This window comes from Pseudorca crassidens, chromosome 2, assembly GCF_039906515.1.
Source record: "Pseudorca crassidens isolate mPseCra1 chromosome 2, mPseCra1.hap1, whole genome shotgun sequence".
Taxonomy (NCBI): Eukaryota; Metazoa; Chordata; class Mammalia; order Artiodactyla; family Delphinidae; genus Pseudorca; species Pseudorca crassidens.
This window is the reverse complement of record NC_090297.1, coordinates 100,549,107-100,573,036: the sequence shown is the minus strand read 5'-3', so window position 1 is coordinate 100,573,036 and position 23,930 is coordinate 100,549,107. Positions and strand designations below refer to the sequence as shown.

The following is a 23,930-nucleotide window of genomic DNA, read 5'->3' as shown; positions in this document are numbered from 1 at the left end:
TGATGAATAAAAGTGGGAAAAGATGACATCCTTACCTTTTTCCCAATCTTAAGGGAAAGGTGTTCAGTCTTTTACCACTTAGTATGCTATTACCAGTAGTTTTTTTCATAGATGCTCTTTATGAGATTGTGGAAATTTAGTTACTCATTTTCTGAAGGGTTCTTTTTTTTTTTTTTACTATTGTGAATGGGTATGAGTTTTTTCTTCTTTTTAAAGAAGATGTTGGGGGTAGGAGTTTATTTATTTATTTATTTTTGCTGTGTTGGGTCTTCGTTTCTGTGCGAGGGCTTTCTCTAGTTGTGGCAAGCGGGGGCCACTCTTCATCGCGGTGCGCGGGCCTCTCACTATCGCGGCCTCTCTTGTTGCGGAGCACAGGCTCCAGATGCGCAGGCTCAGTAGTTGTGGCTCACGGGCCTAGTTGCTCCACGACATGTGGGATCCTCCCAGACCAGGGCTCGAACCCGTGTCCCCTGCATTAGCAGGCAGATTCCCAACCACTGCGCCACCAGGGAAGCCCAGGTATGAGTTTTTTCAAATGCTTTTTCTTCATCTATTTGTTTTTATTGAGGTATAATTGATTTACAATATTATATTAATTTCAGGTATGAAGCATAGTGATTCAAAATTTTTATACATTGTATTCCATTTATACTTATAAAATATTGCCTATATTCCCTGTATTGTGTACGATATATTCTTGCACCTTATTTATTTTATACATAGTAGCTTGTACCACTTAATCCCCTACTTCTGTCTTGTTCCTCCTGCCCTTCCTCTCCCCACTCTGTATCTGAGAGTCTGTTTCTTTTCTTTTTTTTGATATTCACTAGTTTCTTTTGTTTTTTAGATTCCACATATAAGTGATAACATACAGCATTTGTCTTTCTCTGACTTACTTCACTGAGCATAATACCCTCCAGGTTCATCCATTTTGTTGCAAATGGCAAAATTTTATTCTTTTTTATGACTGAGTAGTATTCCATTCTCTCTCTCTCTCTCCCTCTCTCTCCCTCTCTCTCTCTCTCTCTATATATATATATATATATATATCCTCTTTATCCATTCATCTGTTGATGGACAATTAGGTTGCTTCCATATCTTGGCAATTGTAAATAACACTGCTATGAACATTGGGGTGTTTATATCTTTTCAAATTAGTGTTTTCATTTTTTCCAGATATATGCCCAGGAGTGGAATTGCTGGATCATATGGTAGTTCTGTTTTTAGTTTTTTGAGGATCTCCATACTGTTTTTCACAGTGGCTGTACCAATTTACATTCCCACCAACAGTGTACAAGGGTTCCCTTTTCTCCACATCCTCGCCGATATTTGTTATTTGCGGTATTTTTGAGGATAGCCATTCTAGCAGGTGTGAGGTGTGATATCTCTTTGTGGTTTTGATTTGCATCTCTCTGATGATTAACGATGTTGAACACCTTACCATGTGCCTGGTGGCCATCTGTATGTCTTGTTTGGAAAAATGTCTATTCAGGTCTTCTGCCCATTTTTTAATTGCATTGTTTGTTCTTTTGATGTTGAGTTGTATCAGCTGTTTATATATTTTGGATATTATCCTCTTATGGGTCATTTCATTTGCAGATGTTTTCTCCCATTCACTATGCTGTCTTTTCATTTTTTGTTTTGTTAATTGTTAAGGTTTTAAGCTTAATTAGGTCCCATTTGATTATTTTTGCTTTTTTTCCTTTTCCTTTTCCTTAGGAGACAAATCCAAAAAAATATTGCCATGATTTATGTCACAGAGCATTCTGCCTATGTTTTGTTCTGGGAATTTTATGATTTCTGTTCTTATATTTAGGTTTTTTGAATTTATTTTTGTATATAGTATTAGAGAATTTCTAATTTCATTCTTTTACATGTAGCTATCCAGTTTTCCCTGCACCACTTATTGAAGAGACTGACTTTTCTCCCTTGTGTATTCTTATCACCTTTGTTGCAGATTAATTAACCACAGATGTGTGGGTTTATTTCTAGCTCTCCATTCTGTTCTATTGAAGTATGTGTCTGTTTTTATGCCAGTACCATACTGTTTTGATTGCCATAGCTTTGAAGTATAGTCTGAAGTCAAGGAACATGGTACCTCCAGCCCTGTTCTTATTTCTCAATTGTTTTGACTATTTGCCGGCTTTTGTGTTTCCATACGAATTTTAAAATTTTTTGTTCTGGTTCTGTGAAAAGGTCATTGGTAATTTGATAGGGATTGCATTGAATCTGTAGATTGCCTTGGATAGTATGGTCATTTTAACAATAATAATGCTTTCAGGGCTTCCCTGGTGGCACAGTGGTTAAGAATCCACTTGCCAATGCAGGGGACACAGGTTGGAGCCCTGGTCCGGGAAGATCCTACATGCTGCAGAGCCACTAAGCCTGTGTACCACAACTACTGAGCCTGAGCTCTAGAGCCCACAAGCCACAACTACTAAGCCCGTGTGCTACAGCTTCTGAAGTCCATGTGCCTAGAGCCCATGCTCCACAACTAGAGAAGCCACCGCAATGAGAAGCCTGTGCACTGAAACGAAGAGTAGCCCCCGCTCACCACAACTAGAGAAAGCCCTCGTGCAGCAACAAAGACCCAATGCAGCCAAAAATAAATAAATAAAATAAAATAAATAAATTTAAAAAGTAATAATAATAATGCTTTCAACCCATGAACACAATATATCTTTCCATCCGTTTCATCTTCAGTTTCTTTCATCAGTGTCTTACCGTTTTCCAAGTAGAGGTCTTTACCTCCTTAGGTAGGTTGATTCCTAGGTATTTTATTCTTTTTGATGTGATGTAAATGGGATTGTTTCCTTAATTTCTTTGATAGTTTGTTGTTAGTGTATAGAAATGCAACAGGTTTCTGTACATTAATTCTGTACCCTGTAACTTTTTTAAAAAATTTATTTTTGGCTGTGTTCGGTCTTCAAGGCATCCTTGTCTTTTTCCTCATCTTAGAGGAAATGCTTTCAGCTTTTCACCATTGAGGATGATGTTAGCTGTGGGCTTATCATATGTGGCCTTAATTATGTTGAGGCATGTTCTCTCCATATCCACTTACTGGAGAGTCGTTTTGATAAATGGGCATTAAATTTTGTCAAAAGCTTTTCTGTATCTACTGAGATGATCATACGGTTTTTATTCTTCAATTTGTTAATGTGATGTATCACATAGATTGATTTTCAGATATTGAACCATCCTTGCATCCCTGGGATGAATTCCACTTGATCTTGGTGTATGATCCTTTTAATGGATTGTTGGATTCCATTTGCTAATATTTCGTTGAGGATTTTTGCATCTATGTTCATCAGTGATATTGGCCTATAATTTTCATTTTTTGTGATATCTTTGTCTGGTTTTGGTATCAGGGTGATGCTGGCCTCATAGAATTAGTTCAGAAGTTTTCCTTCTGCAATTTTTGGAAATAGTGTGAGAAGGATAGGTGTTAACTCTTCTCTAAATATTGGTAGAATATACCTGTGAAGTCATCTGGTTCTGTACTTTTGTTTGTTGGTAGTTTTTTTTTTTTTTTTAAATCACTGATTCAGTTTCATTACTGGTGTTTGGTCTGTTCATATTTTCTATTTTTTCCTAGTTCTGTTTTGGGAGACTGTATATTTTTAGGAATTTATTTCTTCTGGGTTGTCCATTTTATTGGTAGTAGTCTTTTATGATCCTTTGTATTTCTTTGCCGGCAGTTGTAACTTCTTTTCCATTTCTGACTTTATTGATTTGGGCCTTCTCTCTTCTTGATGAGTCTGGTTAAAGATTTATCAATTTTATTTATCTTTCCAAAGAACCAGCTCTTAATTTCACTGATCTTTTCTATTGTTTTGTTTTGTTTTTAGTCTCTATTTCATTTATTTCTGCTTTGGTCTTTATTATTTCTTTCCTTCTGCTAACTTTGGGTTTTTTTCTTTTTCTGGTTTCTTTAGGTGTAAAGTTAGGTTGTTTCTTTGACATTTTTCTTGTTTCTTGAGGTAAGCTTTTACTGTTATAAATTTCCCTCTTAGGACTGCCTTTGTTGGGTCCCATAGCATTTGTGTTGTTGTTTTCATTCATCTCTAGGTGCTTTTTGGTTTCTTCCTTGATTCCTTCAGTGATCCATTGGTTGTTTAGCATATTGTTTAGCCTTCACGTGTTGGTGTTTTTGCAGTTCTTTGCTTTTAGTTCATTTCTAGTCTCATAGCATTGTGCTAAGAAAAGATGCTTGATATAATTTCAGTTTTCTTAAATTTACCATGGCTTGTTTTGTGGCCTAGCATATTATCTACCCTGGAGAATGTCCTATGTGCACTTAAAAAGAATGTGTATTCTGCTGGTTTTGGACAGAATATTCTATATGTATCTATTAAGTCCATTTGGTCTAATGTGTGATTTAAAGCTGGTGTTTCCTTATTGATTTTCTCTCTGGATTATCTATCTGTGGAGGTAAGTGGGGTATTAAAGTCCCCTACTATTTTTGTGCTACTGTCAATTTCTCCCTTTATGTATGTTAATATTTGCTTTATGTATATAGGTGCTCCTATGTTGGGTGCCTATATATTTACAGTTGTTATATCTTCTTGGATTGATCTCTTCATCATTATGTAATATCCTTCTTTGTCTCTTTTAACAGTCTTCGTTTTAAAGTCTGTTTTGTCTGATGTAAGTATTGCTATCCTGGCTTTCTTTTGATTTCCATTTACATGGAATAACTTTTTCTTCCCCTCACTTTCAGTCTGTGTATTTTTAGATCTGAAGTGAGTCTCTTGTTGGCAGCATGTATACACATATTGTTTTTGTATGCATTTAGCCACTCTGTGTCTTGACTGGAGCATTTAGTTCATTTATATTTAAAGTAATTACTGATATACGTGTACTTATTGTCTCAATCATTTTGGGGTTGTTTTGGTATTTCTTTTTTGTTCCTTTGTTCTTGTTTTTGTTCTCCTCTCTTGTGATTTGATAACTATCTTTAGTGTTATGTTTGGATTCCTTTCTCTTTTGTATGTGTGTTATTTATTATAGGTTTTTCTTTTGTGGTTATCATGAAGTTTATGCATGTATATAAAACATACATATATATGATTATTTTAAGTTGCTGATTTCTTCAGTTCAAACACATTTTAACAACTCTGCATTTGTACTCCTCTCCCCTCATGATTACTGTTTTTGACATCTATTTACTTTGTATATCCCTTAACTGCTTATTGTAGCTATAGAAGAATTTATTACTTTTGTCTTTTCACCTTCCTACCAGTTTTGTATATGACCTTTACTGTATATTTGCCTTTACCTATGAGCTTTTTCCTTTTGTAATTTTCATGTTTCTAGTTGTGGGCTTTTCTGTTTCACATAGAGAAGTCCCTTTAACATTTCTTGTAAAGCCTGTTTGGTGATGCTGAACTCTTTTAGCTTTTGCTTCTCTGTAAAAATTTGATATCTCTATCAAATTTGAATGAGAGCCTTGCTGGGCAGAGTATTTTAAGTTGTAGGTTTTCCTCTTTCATCATTTTAAACATATCAGGCACTCCCTTCTGGCCTCAGAGTTTCTGCTGATAGTCTTATGGGAGTTCCCTTGTATGTAACTTGTTGCTTTTCACTTGCTGCTTTTAATAGTCTCTCTTTATCTTTAATTTTTGTCATTTTAATAACAATGTGTATTGGTGTGAATCCTCTTTGGGTTGATCCTGTTTGGGGCTCTCTGTGCTTCCTGGACTTGGATTTCTGTGTCCTTTCCCAGGTTAGGGAAGTTTTCAGCTATTATGTCTTCAGAAATGTTCTCTGCCCCTTTTTCTCTCTCTTCTCCTTCTGCGACCCCTATAATGCAAATGTTAGTACGCTTCATGTTGTGTCAGAGGTTTCTTAAACTCTTCTCACTTCTTTTAATTCTTTTTCCTTCTTTCTGTTCAGCTTCATTGATTTCCACTATTCTGTCTTCCAGCTCACTCATCTGTTCCTCTGTATCATTTGGTCTGCTGTTAATTTCTTCTAGTATATTTTTCATTTCAGTTATTATATTCTTTAACTCTGGTTGTTCTTTATATTTTCTAACTCTTTGTTTAAAACTTCTGAGTTCTTTGATCATCTTTATAATCATTACCTGGAACTGTTTCTTAAGTAGATTGTCTTTCTCCACTTCACATAGTTCTTCTGGGTTTTTTTCTTGGTCCTTTGGAATATATCCCACTGTCACCTCATTTTGCCTAACTTGCTGTTTTTGTTTCTGTGTACATGGTAGGTTGGTTATGCTTCCAACCTTGGAAAAGTATCCGTTTGTAGGAGACATCCTATGCATCCCAGAAACACACTCCCCTCTGGTCACCAGAGCTGGGGGTGCCCCTTAATTGAGCTGTGTAGATCCTTCTCTTATGGTGGGCTGACTACTGTGGACAGTCTGGTAGAAATGGCTGGCCCCCAGCCTGGTTAGTTGCCAGGCCCTGCCTTGTGAGGAGGCTGCCAGCTGCTTTTTGGCAGGACTGGGTCATGAGTTGGCTGGCTGAAGAACCCCACATGGCCCTGGGGCTAGTGCTGGCTCACTGGTGGGTGGAGTTGGGGTCTAGGAGATCCCAGGGTTGGTATCCACCCACCACTGAGTTAAGCCAGATCTTTGGGTTAGTGCCAGCCCACTAGTAGGCAGAGCTGGGTCCTGGGTTCTGGCTGTGGAGCACACGTGTCCCAGAGCTGGTGTTGGACTACTGGTGGATGTGGCCTGTTCCTGACACAGCTGACTGTGGGGTCCAGGGTGTCCCAAAGCTTGTGTTGGCCTGCTGGTGGGCAAGGCTGATTCTCAGATTGTCCCAGGGCTGTTACTGGCCTGCTGCTGAGTGGGCTGGGTCCTGCCATGGCAGGCTGTGGGGCTGTAGTCCTGGGGGCTGGTGTCTGCCCACTGGTGGGTGAGGCTGGTCCGGAGCTTGCTGGTGGGTGGGGCTGGGGCTCAGGAGATTCTGGGACTGGTGCCTGTTCATTGGTGGGCAGAGCTGGGTTCTGGGTTGTCTGGCTGCAGGACCCTGAGGGTCCTGGATCTGGTGTGTGGGGCCAGGTCTTGGATCCTCTGGTGGACAGAGCTGTGTCCAAGGGCGGCTGTGAGTTCAGGGGGTCTTAAGGCAGATTGTCTGCTGGAGGGTGGAACTGTGTCACTGCCTAGTTAGTTGCTTGGCCTGAGGTGTCCCAGTACTGGTGCCTAAATGTTCGTAAACGGGGGTCCTGAGGCTAATAAGCTAGAGGGAGGATTCCAAAATGGCACTTGCCAGCACCAGTGTCCACGTGGTAGAACAAGCCCCCAAAATGGCTGCCACCAGTGTCTGTGTCCCCAGGGTGAGCTGTAGTTGCCTCTTGCCTCTCCAGGAGGCTCTCCAAGATCAGCAGGTTGTTCTGACCCAGGCTCCTTTCAAATTAATGCTTCTGCCCTGGGTCCTGGAGTGTGTGAAATTTTGTGTGCACCCTTTAAGAATAGAGTTTCTATTTCCCACAGCCCTCTGACTCTCTCCAGAGTAAGTCCCGCTGGCCTTCAAAGCCAAATGTTTTGGGGGCTCATCTTCCTGGTGCAGGACCCCCAGACTGGGGAGCCTAATGTGGGGTTCAGACCCTTTGCTCCTTGGAGAGAACCCCTGCAGTTGTAATTATTCTCCCATTTATGGGTCACCCACCCAGGATTATGGGTCTTGACTATACTGCATCTCTGCCCCTCCTACGTGTCTTCTTGTTGTTCCTTATATCTTTAGTTGTAGAATATATTTTCTGGTAGATTTCAATCTTTTTCAGCAATATTTGTTCTGTAAATAATTATAATTTTGGTGTGCCTGTGAGAGGAGGTGAGCACAGGGTCCTTCTACTCTGTCATCTTGGGATACTTTTTCTGCATCTATTAAGATAATCATATAGAGGTTTTTTCATTTATTTATTTATTTATTATTTATTTATTTAGTTTTGCGGTACATGGGCCTGTCACTGTTGTTGCCTCTCCCATTGCGGAGCACAGGCTCCGGACACGCAGGCTCAGCGGCCATGGCTCATGGGCCCAGCCGCTCCGCAGCATGTGGGATCTTCCCGGACCAGGGCACAAACCTGTGTCCCCTGCATTGGCAGGCGGACTCCCAACCACTGTGCCACCAGGGAAGCCCTATTTATTTTTAATTGATGTATATTTGATTTACAACACTGTTAGTTTCAGGTATACAGCAAAGTGATTTGGTTATGCATATATATATGCATATATCTATACCCTTTTTTCAATTCTTTTCCATTATAGGTTATTACAAGATACTGAATACAGTTCCCTGTGCTATACAGTAAATCCTTGTTGTTTATCTATTTTTACATATGGTAATGTGCATCTATTAATCCCATACTCCCTCCCAATTTATCCCTCCTCCCACTTCCCCTTTGGTAACCATGTGTTTTCTATGTCTGTGAGTGTTTCTGTTTTGTAAATAAGTTCATTTATACTATTTTTTTAGATTCACATATAAGCAATACCACATGATATTTGTCTTTCTCTATCTGACTTACTTCACTTAGTATGATAATCTCTAGGTCCATCCATGTTGCTGCAAATGGCAGTATTTCATTCTTTTTGATGACTGAGTAGTATGCCAGTGTGTATATATGTGTGTGTGTGTGTGTGTGTGTGTGCATACCCACACTACATCTTTTTTATCCATTCATCTGTTAATGGACATGTAGGTTGCTTCCATGTCTTGGCTATTATAAATAGTGCCACTATGAACATAGGGGTGCATGTATCCTTTTGAATTAGTTTTCATCTTTTCCAGATATATGCCCAGGAATGGGATAAGGTTTTAAGGAACCTCCATAGTGTTTTCTATAGAGGCTGCACCAACTTACATTTCCACTGACAGTGTACAAGGGTTCCCTTTTCTCCACACTCTTCATTTATTATTTGTAGACTTTTTGATGATGGCCATTTTGACCAGTGTGAGGGTTTTTTTTTTCTTTATGTCATAAATGTGATGGCTTTACATGTTAAAGCAACCCTTGCATTCTGTTATAAAGTATACTTAATCACTGCATAGTATCCTTTTTGTATTTATTTATGCAATTTTTTGGCTAATACTTTTAAAGTATTTTTACATTTATTTTCATGAGTTATATTGTTCGGTGTTTTTCTTCTCTTGTAAAGTCTTTGTCTGGTTTTCTAACAGGGTAATGCTGGCCTCATAAAATGAATTGGAAAGTGTTTCTTCTTCCTCTGTTTTCTGAGAGAGTTTGTGTAAGGTTGACATTGTCTCTTTACATGTTTAATGAAATTCACCAGTCTCTAGACCTGGAATTTTCTTTATGGGAAGGTTTTTAACTAAAATTTAAAATTAATTTTTAAGTAAATATAGAGATATTCAGAATTCCTATATCTTCTTTTTTTGTTTTTGTTTTTGGTTACTTTAAAAATTTAATGGTAAATCTTATGGGCTTTTTTTGTTTTATCATCCCACCCTACTCAAATTTGTACATGAAGCCATTCCAGACAAAAATTTAAAGTACTTTAAGCTATATTATCAGCACTACACATTTCCAGTAATAGTCTGAATTCAAATCATGGTGAAAACAAGCTGGCTAGTTTAGCCCAGGGAAAACAGAAATCATGCTTAAGAAGGAAGACTTAGACTAAGATCTGAAACACCATCATTTGAAGGGGTTATTTTTTCCATTGCTAGAAGTCCAGTTTTCTAATAAAGACCAAAAGACAGTTTCTTTTTGATGCAGTGTTTGCTACATTAAATGTTAATTTCTGTTGTAATCTTCCCACTCACTCACATACTAGGGTAGTATTTGATGAGGTTGACAGTTCTCAAACTGATCTAATGTAGATGCCGTGTGTTCTTTGGAAGGGGTCCCTGTCTGTATGATGATGATATTAATATCACCTAGCATGCACTGAGTGTTTTCTATGTGCCAGGCACTGATCTAAGTATCAATAGTTGAAATGTATCAGCTTATGAATTGGCACGTTCATGGAGGGAGAGAGAGGTTAAGGAACCTTACTAAGATTACACAGAAAGTAAAAGCTGCAGCCAAGGCTTACATCAGTTTTGGTACTTTGCTTCTTTCAAGAAATTTGTCCCTTTAGTTGTCAAATTTACTAGCATAAATTTATTCATAATAGTCCTTTATATCCTTTAATGTGGGATCTGCAGTGATGCCCCCTTTTTCATTCCCGATATTGCTAACTTATGCTTTCCTCTCTTTTTTATTTGTTCAGTCTACCTAGAGGTTTATCAATTTACTGATCTTTTTAAATAACTTTTTTTGTTTTATTGGTATTTTTCCATTGTTCATCTGTTGCTGTTTCATCAATATTCACTCTTTATTATTTCCTTTCTCCTACTTGCTTTGCGCTTAAGTTATTCGTTTTTTCTTCTTAAGGGAGAACCTTAAATCATTTATTTTTCAATTCTTAGGTGGAATAATGACACTCAAATTTCACTACATGGTTTAGAAAAATGTAACTTTGAAAAGAATGGTACATTTTGTTCAAGATTGGCTGTAAAGTAACTTAAACAAATGTGAAGCTAGAGTGTTTAACCTGGAGAGAAAATTAAAATATAACTTGAGAGAGGAACCAAGATGGCAGCGTAGAAGGACATGCTCTCACTCCCTCTTGCTAGAACACCAGAATCACAACTAGCTGCTGGACAACCATTGACCGGAAGACACTGGAACTCACCAAAAAAGACACCCCACATCCAAAGACAAAGGAGAAGCCACAGTGAGATGGTAGAAGGGGTGCAATTATAGTAAAATCAAATCCCATAACTGCTGGGTGGGTGACTCACAGACTGGAGAACACTTATACCACAGAAGTTCACCCACTGGAGTGAAGGTTCTAAGCCCCAGGTCAGGTTCCCAACCTGGGGATCCGGCAATGGGAGGAGGAGTTCCTAGAGAATCAGACTTTGAAGGCTAGTGGGACTCGACTGCAGGACTTTGACAGGACTGGGGGAAACAGAGACTCCACTCTTGGAGGGCACACACAAAGTAGTGTGTGCATCGGGACCCAGGCGAAGGAGCAGTGACCCCAGGGAAGACTGAACCAGACCTACCTGCTAGTGTTGGAGGGTCTCCTGCAGAGGCAGGCGGTGGCTGTGGCTCACCATGGGGACAAGGACACTGGCAGCAGAAGTTCTGGGAAGTACTCCTTGGCGTGAGCCCTCCCAGAGTCCACCACTAGCCCCACCAAAGAGCCCAGGTCGGCTCCAGTGTTGGGTTGCCTCAGGCCAGACAACCAACAGGGAGGGAACCCAGCCCCACCCATCAGCAGTCAAGTGGATTAAAGTTTTGCTGAGCTCTGCCCACCAGAGCAACACCCAACTCCACCCACTACCAGTCCCTCCCATCAGGAAACTTGCACAAGCCTCTTAGATAGCCTCATCCACCAGAGGGCAGACAGCAGAAGCAAGAACTACAATCCTGCAGCCTGTGGAACAAAAACCACATTCCCAGAAAGACAGAAAAGATGAAAAGGCAGAGGGCTATGTACCAGATGAAGGAACAAGATAAAACCCCAGAAAAACAACTAAATGAAGTGGATATAGGCAACCTTCCAGAAAAAGAATTCAAAATAATGATAGTTAAGATGATCCAGGACCTTGGAAAAAGAATGGAGGCAAGGATCAAGAAAATGCAAGAAATGTTTAATAAAGACCTAGAAGAATTAAAGAACAAACAGAGGTGAACAATACAATAACTGGAATGAAAATTACACTAGAAGGAATCAATAGCAGAATAACTGAGGTAAAAGAACAGATAAGTAACCTGGAAGACAGAATGATGGAATTCACTGCCGTGGAACAGAATAAAGAAAAAAGAATGAAAAGAAATGAAGACAGTCTAGGAGACCTCTGGGACAACATTAAACGCAACAACATTCGCATTATAGGGGTCCCAGAAGGAGACGAGAGAGAGAAAGGACCCAAGAAAATATTTGAAAAGATTATAGTCGAAAACTTTCCTAACATGGGAAAGGAAATAGCCACCCAAGTCCAGGAAGTGCAGAGAGTCCCATACAGGATAAACCCATGGAGAAACACGCCAAGACACATTGTAATCAGACTGGCAATAATTAAAGACAAAGAAAAATTATTGAAAGCAGCAAGGGAAAAAATGACAAATAACATAAAAGGGAACTCCCATAAGGTTAACAGCTGATTTCTCAGCAGAAATTCTACAAGCCAGAAGGGAGTGGCATGATATATTTGAAGTGATGAAAGGGAAGAACCTACAACCAAGATTACTCTACCCAGCAAGGATCTCATTCAGATTCGATGGAGAAATCAAAAGCTTTACAGACAAGCAAAAGCTAAGAGAATTCAGCACCACCAAACCAGCTCTACAGCAAATGCTAAAGGAACTTCTCTAAGTGGTAAACACAAGAGAAGAAAAGGACCTACAAAAGCAAACCCAAAACAACTAAGAAAATGGTCATAGGAACATACATATTGATAATTACCTTAAACGTGAATGGATTAAATGCTCCAACCAAAAGACACAGGCTTGCTGAATGCATACAGAAACAAGACCCATCTATATGCTGGCTACAAGAGACCCACTTCAGACCTATGGACACATACAGACTGAAAGTGAGGGGATGGAAAAAGATACTCCATGCAAATGGAAATCAAAAGAAAGCTGGAGTAGCAATACTCATATCAGATAAAATAGACTTTAAAATAAAGAATGTTACAAGAGACAAGGAAGGACACTACATAATGATCAAGGGATCAATCCAAGAAGAAGATATAACAATTATAAATATATATGCACCCAACATAGGAGCACCTCAATACATAAGGCAACTGCTAACAGCTCTAAAAGAGGAAATTGACAGTAACACAATAATAGTTGGGGACTTTAACACGTCACTTACACCAATGGACAGATCATCCAAACAGAAAATTAATAAGGAAACAGAAGCTTTAAATGACACAATAGACCAGATAGATTTCATTGATATTTATAGGACATTCCATCCAAAAACAGCAGATTACACTTTCTTCTCAAGTGCGCAAGGAACATTCTCCAGGATAGATCACATCTTGGGTCACAAATCAAGCCACAGTAAATTTAAGAAAATTGAAATCATATCAAGCATCTTTTCTGACCACAATGCTGTGAGATTAGAAATAAATTACAGGGAAAAAAAACGTAAAAAACACAAACACATGGAGGCTAAACAATACGTTACTAAATAACCAAGAGATCACTGAAGAAATCAAAGAGGACATCAAAAAATACCTAGAGATAAATGACAATGAAAACACGATGACCCAAAATCTATGGGATGCAGCAAAAGCAGCTCTAAGAGGGAAGTTTATAGCTATACAGGCCTACCTCAAGAAACAAGAAATACCTCAAATAAACAATCTAACCTTACACCTAAAGGAACTAGAGAAAGAAGAACAAACAAAACCCGAAGTTAGCAGAAGGAAAGAAATCATAAAGATCAGAGCAGAAATAAATGATATAGAAACAAAGAAAACAATAGCAAAGATCAATAAAACTAAAAGCTGGTTCTTTGAGAAGATAAACAAAATTGATAAACCATTAGCCAGACTCATGAAGAAAAAGAGGGAGAGGACTCAAATCAATAAAAGTAGAAGTGAAGAAAGAGAAGTTACAACAGACACCGCAGAAATACAAAGCATCCTAAGAGACTACTACAAGCAACTCTATGCCAATAAAATGGACAACCTGGAAGAAATGGACAAATTCTTAGAAAGGTATAACCTTCCAAGACTGAACCAGGAAGAAATAGAAAATATGAACAGACCAATCACAAGTAATGAAATTGAAACTGTGATTAAAAATCTTCCAGTAAACAAAAGTCCAGGACCAGATGGCTTCACAGGTGAATTCTATCAGACATTTAGAGAAGAGCTAACACCCATCCTTCTGAAACTCTTGCAAAATATTGCAGAGGAAGGAACACTCCTAGACTCATTCTGTGAGGCCACCATCACCCTGATACCAAAACCAGAGAAAGATACTACAAAAAAAAGAAAATCACAGACCAATATCACTGATGAATATAGACGGAAAAATCCTCAACAAAATACTAGCAAACAGAATCCAACAACACATTAAAAGTATCATACACCATGATCAAGTGGGATTTATCCCAGAGATGCAAGGATTCTTCAATATACGTAAGTTAGTGTGATACACCATATTAACAAATTGAAGAAGAAAAACCATAAGATCATCTCAATAGATGCAGAAAAAGCTTTTGACAAAATTCGACGCCCATTTATGATAAGACTCTCCAGAAAGTGGGCGTAGAGGGAACCTACCTCAACATAGTTAAGGCCATATAGGACAAACCCACAGCAAACATCATTCTCAATGGTGAAAAACTGAAAGCATTTCCTCTAAGATCAGGAACAAGACAAGGATGTCTACTCTCACCACTATTATTCAACATAGTTTTGGAAGTCCTAGCCACGGCAATCAGAGAAGAAAAAGAAATAAAAGGAATACAAATTGTAAAAGAAGAAGTAAATCTGTCACTGTTTTCAGATGACATGATACTATACACTGAGAATTCTAAAGATGCCACCAGAAAACTACTAGAGGTAATCAATGAATTTGGTAAAGTTACAGGATACAACATTAATGCACAAAAATCTCTTGCACTGCTATACACTAATGATGAAATATCTGAAAGAGCAATTAAGGAAACACTCCCATTTACCATTGCAACAAAAAGAATAAAATACCTAGGAATAAACCTAACTAGGGAGACAAAAGTCCTGTATGCAGAAGACTATAAGACATTGATGAAAGAAATTAAAAATGATACCAACAGATGGAGAGATATACCATGTTCTTGGTTTGGAAGAATCAATATTGTGAAAATGACTATACTACCCAAAGCAATCTACAGATTCAGTGCAATCCCTATCAAATTACCAATGGCATATTTTACGGAACTAGAACAAAAAAATTTTAAAATTTGTATGGAGACACAAAAGACCCTGAATAGCCAAAGCAGTCTTGAGGGAAAAAAACGGAGCTGGAGGAATCAGACTTTGTGACTTCAGACTATACTACAAAGCTACAGTAATCAAGACAGTATGGTACTAGCACAATAACAGAAATATAGATCAATGGAACAAGATAGAAAGCCTAGAGATAAACCCATACACCTATGGTCAACTAATCTATGACTAAAGAGGCAAGGATATACAATGGAGAAAAGACAGTCTCTTCAATAAGTGCTGCTGGGAAAACTGGACAGCTACATGTAAAAGAATGAAATTAGAACATTCCCTACACCATAGACAAAAATAAACTCAAAATGGATTAGAGAGCTAAATGTAAGACTGGACACTATAAAACTCTTAGAGGAAAACATAGGAAGAACACTCTTTGATACAAATCACAGCAAGATCTTTTTTGATCCACCTCCTAGAGTAATGGAAATAAAAACAGAAAGAAACAAATGGGACATAATGAAACTTCAAAGCTTTTGCACAGCAAAGGAAACCATAAACAAGACGGAAAGGCAGCCCTCATAGTGGGAGAAAGTATTTACAAGCATTTGCAAACAAATCAACAAAGGATTAATCTCCAGAATATATAAACAGCTCAATATTAAAAAAACAAATAACTCAGTTCAAAAATGGGCAGAAGAGACATTTCTCCAAAGAAGACATACAGATGGCCAAGGAGCACATGAAAAGCTGCTCAGCATCACTAATTATTAGAGAAATGCAAATCAAAACTCAATGAGGTATCTATCACCTCACACCAGTTAAAATGGGCATCAGCAGAAAGTCTACAAACAACAAATGCTGGAGAGGGTGTGGAGAAAAGGGAACCCTCTTGCACTGTTAGTGGTAATGTAAATTGATACACCCACTATGGAGAACAGTATGGAGGTTCCTTAAAAAACGAAAAATAGAATTACCGTATGATCCAGCAATCCCACTACTGTGCATATACCCAGAGAAAACCATAATTCAGAAAGACACATGCACCCCAATGTTCATTGCAGCAGTATTTACAATAGCCAGGTCATGGAAGCAACTTAAATGCCCATCGACAGATGAATGGATAAAGAAGTTGTGGTAAATATGTACAGTGGAATATTACTCAGGCATAAAAAGGAACAAAATTGGGTCATTTGTAGACACGTGGGTGGATCTAGAGACTGTCATACAGAGTGCAGTAAGTCAGAAAGAGAAAAACAAATATCGTATATTATTGCATACATATGGAACTTAGAAAAATGGTACCAATGAACCAGCTTGCAGGGCAGAAATTGAGACACAGATGTAGAGAACAAACGTATGGACAGACCAAGGGGGGAAAGCGGCGGGGGGGGTGGTGGTGGTGGTGTGATGAATTGGGCGATTGGGATTGACAATTGCTGATGTGCATAAAATTGATGACTAATAAGGACCTGCTATATAAAAGAATAAATAAAATTAAATTTAAAAAATAGATAAAATATAACTTGAAACTTAACAGGGTAAAAGGTGTTCCAATTTAAAACACCAAGAAATAGCATCATCATTCATTGTTTTTAAGCTTTTTCTTCCTTTTGTAATATAAACATTTATTTCCAAATATTTTGGGATTTTCGTTTTGGTTTAGAACTGATTTCTAATTCATTTCCATAGTGGGTTAGAAAACATCCTCAGAATGATTTCAATCCTTTTAAATTTATCATGTCTTATTTTATAGCCCAATGTATGGTCTATTGGTAAATGTTCCATGTATCGCTCTGATATTTGCATTTTAAATGATATTGCACAATATATAGATGAATGGTAAAACTCATGCTGATAATTTAAATTAAAAATTTTTTCCCATAAAACATTAAATAGTAAATTTAAAATGCCATGATAAGCTGAAAAGAAGACTGCAGAAAAAGGAAAAGCTTCATATGTACCTTTAAAGCACTTTGAACAAGGGGCCTCATGTTTTCAATTTGCCCTGGGACCCACAAATTATGTCCCTGGCCCTAAGTGCAGGTCTGCTGTTAACAAATTCACAACAGTTTTGTTTAACTGAAAATGTTTTTATTTCACCTTCATCTTGAAGGATATGTCTAGAATTCTAGATTTCACAGATTTTTTTTTCCCCTTAGCACTTCAATTTTTATTTATTTATTTATTTATTTTGCTGTTCTGGACAGCTTGTGGGATCTTAGTTCCCCAACCAGGGATTGAACCCGGGCCCACAGCAGTGAAAGCACCGAGTCCTAACCACTGGACCACCAAGGAATTCTCTAAATATTTTCCATTGTTTTCTGACTTACCTTGTTGTTCTTATATGTAATGTATATTCTTTCCTTTGGCTCTTAAGAATTTTCTCTTTATCACCAGTTTTCAGCAACTTGATTATGGTTTGCCTTGGTAAGGCTTTCCTTATATTTATCCTGTTTGGAATTTGTTGAGCCCCATGTATCTATGTGTTAAGAGTTTTCATCCAATTTAGAAAAATTTCAGCTATTATTTCTTGAAATATTTGTTCCCTGCCTCCCAACCCCTCACTTCTGGGATTCCCATTTATATGTAAGGTAAACCACTTGATATTGTCCCAGTGAGACTTTTGTTTTACTCTTTTCTTCTCTCTGTGCTTCAGTTTTTGTGTTAGTTTTTGACAGTTTTTATTACTACTTATTCAACTTCACTGATCATTTCCTCTGCAGCGTCTAAAATCTGCTGTTCAAACAAAACAGCGAAGTTTTCTTTTCATATGGGGTATTTTTAAGCTCCAGAAGTTACCTTTGTTTTCTTTTTTATATCTTCTATTTCTATACTCATTATGTTCATATTTTGTTTTAAGTTTATGAATATATTTTAAATATCTGAATTGAAGTCTTTCTCTGCCAACTGTATCGTGTCTGTCATTTTTGCTTCAGTTTCTGTTAACTGATTTTTCTCCTGATTATGGGTCTCATTTTCAAGCTTCTTTGCATGTTTAGTAATTTTGATTGGATGCTAGACATTGTAAATGTTACATTGTGGTGTGTCTGGATTTTGATGTGTTCATGTAAAAAATATTGACTTTTGTTTCTGTGGTTATTTAAATTACTTATGAATCAACTTGATCCTTCTGAAAAGTTTTTTTTTGTGGTGGTTTTAAAGTAGCCTTCACTCTAGGGCTAGTTTAGTCCCACTGGCAAGCCGTGACCTCCTACTGTTTCTACTGAATTACCCAGGTGTTTGGCAAGGCCTCCCTTGTGAAGATCATTGGAAGTTGAACATTTCCCAGACCTTTGTTAACTCTGGGTGTTAGTCAGCTTTACAGGGTTCCATTAGCTCTTCTTTCCCAGTAATATGTTGTCTAGCCTCGTGCAGTGTTACCTTATACCTTACCAGCTTAGTATTCAGCCCAAGACTCAAGTAGATCCTATGTAGATTTCTGGAGCTTCTCTTCTGTGTTGCTTCCTCCTTTCTGATACTGTACCCTGAAGATTGTATTTGCCTCTGCCCCTCCACACTCTGGTCTCTTTATCCTTAACTCAGCATGGTTACCATGTTCTATGCTGTTTTCTGAAAAGAGCCTCCTGGGTGAAAGCTGGGCCATCTTGGTGCCCACTTCATTTGTTTTCCTTCTTTCAGGGATCACAGTCCTTTGCTGTTATTCAATATCTAAAAGCATTTATTTTACATATAAGTCCAGTTTTATAGTTTTTTATGTTGGGAAGGCAAGTCTAGTCCAATTTTTCTATCATACCAGAAGCGAGAGTCTTCTCGGTCCCTTTCATCTGTTTTCTTTCTAATTGAGGTAAAATTCACATAACAAAAATTAACCATTTAAAAGTATATCCTTTCATCAGTTTTTAAGTCAACTTTTAGAATGTTCTAAATTCTTCCTATTTGTCCAGATTATACTTAATCAAATAAAATATTTTAAAGGATTTGGAGTGAGAAACTTTCCTTATATAGACTTGAGTCAGTAAAATAGAACGTTAATATTCTCTTTCTTAAAGGGAATTTCACTTACCTGAATGGATTTAGATTGGTTTCTTTTAAAAGGCTAAGAACACAGAATCCTATATGTGTTAGGTTATACTATAAATTACATCTTAAACTGATAAACTGTAGTTGCTGTTTATCTTGGATGAAAGTAAATACTCAGAAAAGCAATAGAAAACAAGTTTAAGTCCCCTCATACGAACCTTCAAGTTCCGAACTTTCAAAGATGCGAATGTGTGTTCACATGTCCAGTCACGTAAGTTAGTTCACGTGTCTGGTGTACATTGTCACGTGCATGCATCCTCTACAAGAGGTTGTGCTTTTGTGTACTTTACAGTACTGTATAGAGTACAGTAGTACAGTATCTTTATTTCAAGCCCAGGATGTCCGGAAGCAAGTGTAAAAGCAGTGGTGATCTAGGTGGTACTGCTAAAAAGACCAGGAACTGGAGGCCCAGAGAAAGGACAAAGAGAGACAAGAGGAGGAGGAAGTAACTGAAGAACCAAAGAGATTCATGATGCAGGAAATGGCAAGGGGATTTTCTTTATTTGAGGAGGCACTGTTAGTTTTTGAGGCACAGGACCCGAACATAGAACAGTACACAAAGGTTGAAGCAGCCGTTCAGAATGCAATCCGGTGCTACCATGTCATCTATGACAAGAAAAAAAGGGCTACTACCCAGACATCACTGGATTGTTTTTTCAAGAGGGTAGATAGAATTGAATCCAGCAAGGAACCAGAACCTGTGCCACCATCATCAGGTGTGAGTGAACTTGCAGTTTGCCTTCTGTCTCCTGTTGCTGACGATCCTTCACCGCTAGCATCTCCCACCTCCTATCCTTCCTCTAGTCAGTAACTCTTCCTTGCCTGTTCACTAGATGCCAGCCCCTGTATGCCAGCTGTTGTACTGTACTACTGTACTTTTCAAGGTACTGTACTGTAAGATTAAAAATGTTTATTTTTTGTTTTTGTTTGTTTTTTATGCATTATTTGTATGAAAAGTATTATAAACCTATTACAGTACTATATAGCCAATTGTGTTAATCCGGTACCTAGGCTAATTTTGCTGGACTTACGAACAAATCGTACTTAACAAATGTGCTCTCAGAACGGAACTCATTTGTATATGGAGGACTTACTGTAAAAACAAAAGGACATGATTAAGAATCACCTCTTTGGGAACAAAGAGTAGGAAAAAATAATTGATTAGTAGCCTTTACTCCAAGCATTCTGTTTTATTATACTTTTAAAATCATGCTTAGTTTTTCACATTTACACTTCTTTTGCCCACCCGAGGAACTGAGTTGCTGGTTTCTTCTCTTGAGGTTGCCCATTGTGGTTATCGTGAGCTGTAGCTTCTCTTCGTGTGAGTCCTGCCTGACTTAATAGTTTTTAATAGTTGGAGAAGCTTTGGACTCATTTTGTAGTATTAAGAGAAGAAACAAAATTTTTAAAATTATTGAAGCTGTTATATTTTCTCAATCTGTGTTTCTGTGAGAACTGTTGAAGCAAGGCTCAGAAAGCAGTGTCTAGGGGCAAATATGTGAATAAGTTGGCTTTAGGGAGCTTTCAAAAGATGAAGCTTGGCGAGATCTAGGACTTGAACACTGGGCCAGCACATAGGGATTAGAATGTCTACTGATAGTGGAGGTCAAGGCAAGAAACTAGAGGTGAAGGATGGGATATAAAGAATCTTGCAGGCTCGGAGAGCCATAGGGGAGGAGGTGCTGGGTAGCAAAGTGACTCAATTTAATTAGACTAAAAGGACAGTTAGATGTGAGATGCCTGTAAGGAAAAAACAGGCAACTCTTGGTTTGGTGATTCTTATTTTTTGGATAGGACAGAATCACAACTTACATATAAGAATAGGCAAGCCACATTATAAAGAGTTTAATTTGGCAAAAATTGGAGCTGTGCAATCATGTATAAAGACAGATTATAATATCAATATAGGCATTGATCTAATTAGAATGCATTAAAACTTTTTGGTTTTGAAATAATTTGTCATTTTTTAAAAGCTGCAATGTATTAATACATAGTTAGGAGAAAATAGCATTTCTCTTCATAATACCTACCTAGATTTAAGGAGTGTCATGTTGCTATGCTACTCTCTTGCCACTGAAACACCATGAATACACATCACTTATATTTGTATGTGAATTCCATAGATTAAGCCATTTGTTGCCAGTTCTTTTCAAGTTAAACTTTTTTTTTTTTTTAGCCCAAGCAATTTTCATCTTTTTCTTCTCAGTTTCACGCCTTCATACTTAAAACACATTAACAAGGGAAGAGTAATGAAAGAGTTTGGGACTGCCAAAAACCTTGACTAGGTTCCCAGGAGAGAGAAAAATACTCCTATCTTGTCTGTAGTGAAGAAAACCTGAGTCTAAAGACACCTTAAAATCCTTAGGAATTCTCTGTAAACATCGGAAACTAGTATAAAGGATTTTCAGAGTTTTAATAATGAGCAGTAGAAGCTGATTGGATGTTCAAATTCTATGCATTAGTCTTTTGTGAAGAGTTCTGCCCAACAGCTTTTATATTTTGGGTGCTTTGTTTTGTTTTTTTCCACTCATGAGTTCAATTTCTTAAGGTTTTTTAGAATGATTTTCTTTGCATAAGACCCTCATCAAAGTTTATTTGCTAGCAAACCTGGTTTTCCTACAAACTTGAAGAAATAATTGAAAGCTGATGGTAGTCCTGACTAGCAGTTGCTCTGCCTAGAATAAATTGTGTGTGTGTGTGGTGTGTGTATCAGTTTTGGTCAGCTACACTGACAGAGCTGGGCCAAGACATTTTCCTGCCTGTTAATCAAGGACACACAGACAAAGCTCAAGGAAGGATGACCCCTGTCTCAGGAAGTATCGAATCAGTTGCTATTTTTAAACAGTATACAGTAGAACTTGAGATCAGGTCTTTACTCAGTTGACAGGAAAAGTTCTCTGCCAAATTTTGCATTTGAGGAAACAGTTAATGGGCCTAAATGAGTGAAGCCTCTATGTGAAAGGAAGGGATGTGACTGTAAGTATTTTTGCTGATTTGGGTCAAGTGTGTGGTGGCAGAGATGTGGAAAATTCAGTCAGTGACAAAATAGGTTATTACATTTCAAAGTAACTGATAGTTAATGGCACCTTGGATTGTCTTTAGTGACAGTGGTGTGTATGGAATTCTGTGTTGCTAATAGTAAAGTTGAAATAAGGGTATGTGATGAGCTAATATTATCTCAAAGTAGCACTGGAGAAGGAAATCAGCTATTGGTGTGTTTCCAGACTAACTGGCTCTTCCTCTGGATTTTGATGTGTTCATGTAAAAAATATTGACTTTTGTTTCTGTGGTTATTTAAATTACTTATGAATCATAAACTTTTTGGTTATTTGGATATTTTGGTTATTTGAGATGTATTTCTGTATGCTTTTTATAATACTCTGTTGGTCCTTGTTTCATTAACAGAAGGTTTTGTAAAGAATTGATTTATCACAAAATAATATTGTATACTACTATGTGTAATCTCTTATAAAACCTCATTCTACTTAACTTTAGGAAATTAAATATGCAGAATGTTAAAGCAGACAATTTGAGAAATACCATTAAGTAGTATTTTCTCTGTAATATTATACCACCCTCTTAGGAATGCCTTTATGAGGTTGAATTGCTTAATGGATGACAGGTACATCTTTACATATGAAATGTTAGCGACTTATTTAGGGATAGGTGGGCAGTGTTTTAGTGGAGTTTAAATTAGGAAATTATAAAACTGTGTTAACATATTCATTTCATTTTAATAGGATTATTCAAGATAAAGTTGTAGCCATTTTCAACAAGGATTGATGATAAGAATTTTTCTTTTTAAAACATTTTCAAGTTAAAGATGAAAGGAAAATGCTGGAATTGTTTGGATTCTAACTGACAGGATAAAGAATATAGTATTTCACAGTTACTTGTAATGGAACCTCAGTAAAATTCATCACTTGTCATGCACCCAACTGGGAACATGGATGTTGGTTTTTCTCGTTCTGCTGTTCATACACTGTCAAGAAGCCACTGCAGAAACATCAAACAAAAAATTTCTCAGTGGGAAGGAAGAACTAATGGTAAATCTAATCCAGATAAGTGCAATCCAAAGGACTTTGGAGTGAGATATAATAACTGTAATCAAGAGATTCTTCTTAAGAGAAATCCTGTTGCTGAGGGAAAGAGCAAAAACCTGGATGTCACCAACTCTCAAAATGTTGATCAGGGTATTAATGAAGATGCCAAAAGCCACAATCGAAGTGAGGATGAAAGTGAGAGACGTGAGTATGATGATACACACTTCTTTAAAAATGAATCAGGATCCAACTGGGTATGTTCTCGGGCCAAACAAACTGAAAGCTGGAAAGAAGTTTTGGATCCAGAGACTTCATTACCTCCAGGAAATTTCTATACCTCACAGATATTGTGGAAGAAAATAGAAGCACTTCCCCCAGATAAAGTCTTAAATTTAGCTTTAGAACATTGTGACTCTTCAGAAAAAGAACTGAATTTCAGAGGTCTGGATAGTTCATATGGAGTAACGAAGAGCTTAGAAAACATTTACTCTGAACCTGAGGGACAAGAGTGTGGACCTTCTATAAATCCTTTGCCAAAACCTCGTAGGACATTCAGATATTTATCTGAATCTGGTGATATGCCATATAAAGAAAGAAACTGTGACAGAAAATACTGTGAAAATAATTCTTGTACAGAGCCCTCTTTAGCCTCTTCTCAGGAACCTGAACCAAAGAACTATGGCAGAAAAATCAGAGGGAGATCTAAAAGGTATGTTTTTATTTGAAAGGTAATGATTTTAAGTATTTTCCTTATAGAACTATTGAGCTTCTGTTTCCTTTTCAAACCAATTTCCATTTCCATGTGTGGGTTACACGTATAATTTGATTATACAGATGTTGATTAACCCAAGGGGAAAATACATATAAGCGAAACAGTAGGAGTATAGGTAATATCCAGGACAATCTACTGACA

At 37.6% G+C, this 23,930-nt stretch overlaps 1 protein-coding gene across 5 annotated transcripts in view; it reads left to right on the top strand.

Annotated features, from left to right (window-relative positions):
* The window catches only part of DENND2C (DENN domain containing 2C), a 93,263-nt gene that overhangs the window by 32,706 nt on the left and 36,627 nt on the right, over nucleotides 1-23,930 (top strand). For 4 of the 5 annotated variants that reach the window (XM_067727347.1, XM_067727342.1, XM_067727344.1 and 1 more), the window contains exon 2: nucleotides 22,715-23,726. In XM_067727347.1, coding sequence (XP_067583448.1) covers nucleotides 22,903-23,726 — 824 coding nt within the window. In that variant the 5' untranslated portion in view covers nucleotides 22,715-22,902. Of the gene's footprint in view, nucleotides 1-1,626; nucleotides 2,757-22,714; nucleotides 23,727-23,930 lie in introns of those variants that run through there. The other variant, XM_067727346.1, reaches the window with a different exon arrangement.